The sequence below is a fragment of the Papilio polytes genome, unplaced genomic scaffold (assembly GCF_000836215.1).
Source record: "Papilio polytes unplaced genomic scaffold, Ppol_1.0 DF821080.1, whole genome shotgun sequence".
Taxonomy (NCBI): Eukaryota; Metazoa; Arthropoda; class Insecta; order Lepidoptera; family Papilionidae; genus Papilio; species Papilio polytes.
The window spans coordinates 1-1,462 of record NW_013528124.1 but is presented as its reverse complement, the minus strand read 5'-3'; the positions used below and the strand labels follow the sequence as shown (position 1 = coordinate 1,462).

Here is a 1,462-nt window from a genome sequence, read left to right as displayed (position 1 = left end):
TTTGAACACTTCGGAGTTCGCTGCATCAACTTTGTTAGGGCACAACTGTCGCCGGCAGCTGATTGTTCAGTTGGATATGCGAAGCAGGTAGATTCGAATATTTACTTTGTCATCAATCTTATTGTCTTCTTCTTGGAAATATCTTCTATTCTACTGAAATGGTGATCATGTGTTATTTATGTATATTGAGCTATTTGTAGACGACCAAATATAAATTTCAGATGAACGGCGCAACTCAGTATCAAGACTTATCCCATATTTACGGCAGTACTAAAGAGAAGACAGATTCATTAAGAGCTCCTGGAGGTCTACTCAAGGTATTCAAAGACTACGGGAGAGATCTTCCACCTGCTACTGGCAAAAAAGAATGCTTGAACAGCAAAGGAAGTGTTTGTTTCGACTCTGGTAGGCATTATTAAATACAAGACAAATTTTCCATGTAATCTGAGAATAATCGTAGTTACTGCATTTTATTTCAGGCGATAACCATGCCAATCAAATCTTATCCCTCACCGTACTGCACACCATTTGGACGAGAGAGCACAACCGTGTAGCGAGAATCCTCGCCCGACTCAATCCGAAGTGGACAAATGACACTGTGTTTATGGAGACCAGAAGAATTCTTCAGGCGGAATTCCAACATATCATTTACAATGAATGGCTGCCGTTGCTACTTGGTGAGATCATCTTAATACATTTTTTAATCTCATTTTTACTCAGATCTGTGAACGAAGAACCTTTTTATTATCGTCTTTTTAGTTTCCTATTGCATGATAATTGTTTCTTTTAGGTCCTCAAATAATGCGAGAATTTCAATTACTTACGTTTCCCGGCTACTCGTCAGGATATGATCCCCAAGTGAATCCATCACTGACAGTAGAATTCTCTGCGGCAGCGATGAGATTCGGACATTCTGTTGTTGATGGGAAGATCATGTAAGTACCATATTTTTAGTAATTACAAAAATTAGGACTAGTTTTTAATATTTTCCGTGAAATTTAACCGAGATGGTATTCAGTCGATTGTTTAATTTGTTTAATATTTCAATTGCAGGGTTCCAGGTCCAAAGAGTGGCGAAGTATATGAAACAATATCGATACCGGAAATAATGCTTCAGCCTTCACGATTACGACTTTTGCCTTTTCTGGACAGATTACTGATTGGTCTTTTGATGCAGCCTATGCAGTCGGTTGATCCTTTTATTACTGAAGGGGTTAGTTAATACATAGATAACAAAGTAGTAAACGTTAAAAAGTTCTGGAGTTAAGGCAGTAATTCTTTTATTTCAAGTATGTACTTAACTTTGATTTGAAATATTGTTATTGCTGATTCTAGAACAGCCAGTCATCAATCCCCCATTTCTTTCATTCTTTAATTTAAAATTCTCTCTGATTTGTTTGTTTTTCAGTTATCCCGTTATATGTTCCGTGGCGTGAAGCCTTACGGGTTAGACCTTGCTGCT

General features: G+C 37.6%; 1 protein-coding gene across 1 annotated transcript; it reads left to right on the top strand.

Annotated features, from left to right (window-relative positions):
• Positions 1 to 221: 221 nt before the first annotated feature.
• Positions 222 to 1,213, top strand: LOC106109640 (chorion peroxidase-like; the record flags this gene model as incomplete). The annotated part of the gene is made up of 4 exons (XM_013291226.1): positions 222 to 405; positions 480 to 677; positions 791 to 935; positions 1,054 to 1,213. Coding segments are annotated over 4 exons (687 nt in total), but the record flags the coding sequence as incomplete, so codon positions are not given.
• Between the last annotated feature and the right edge of the window lie 249 nt (positions 1,214 to 1,462).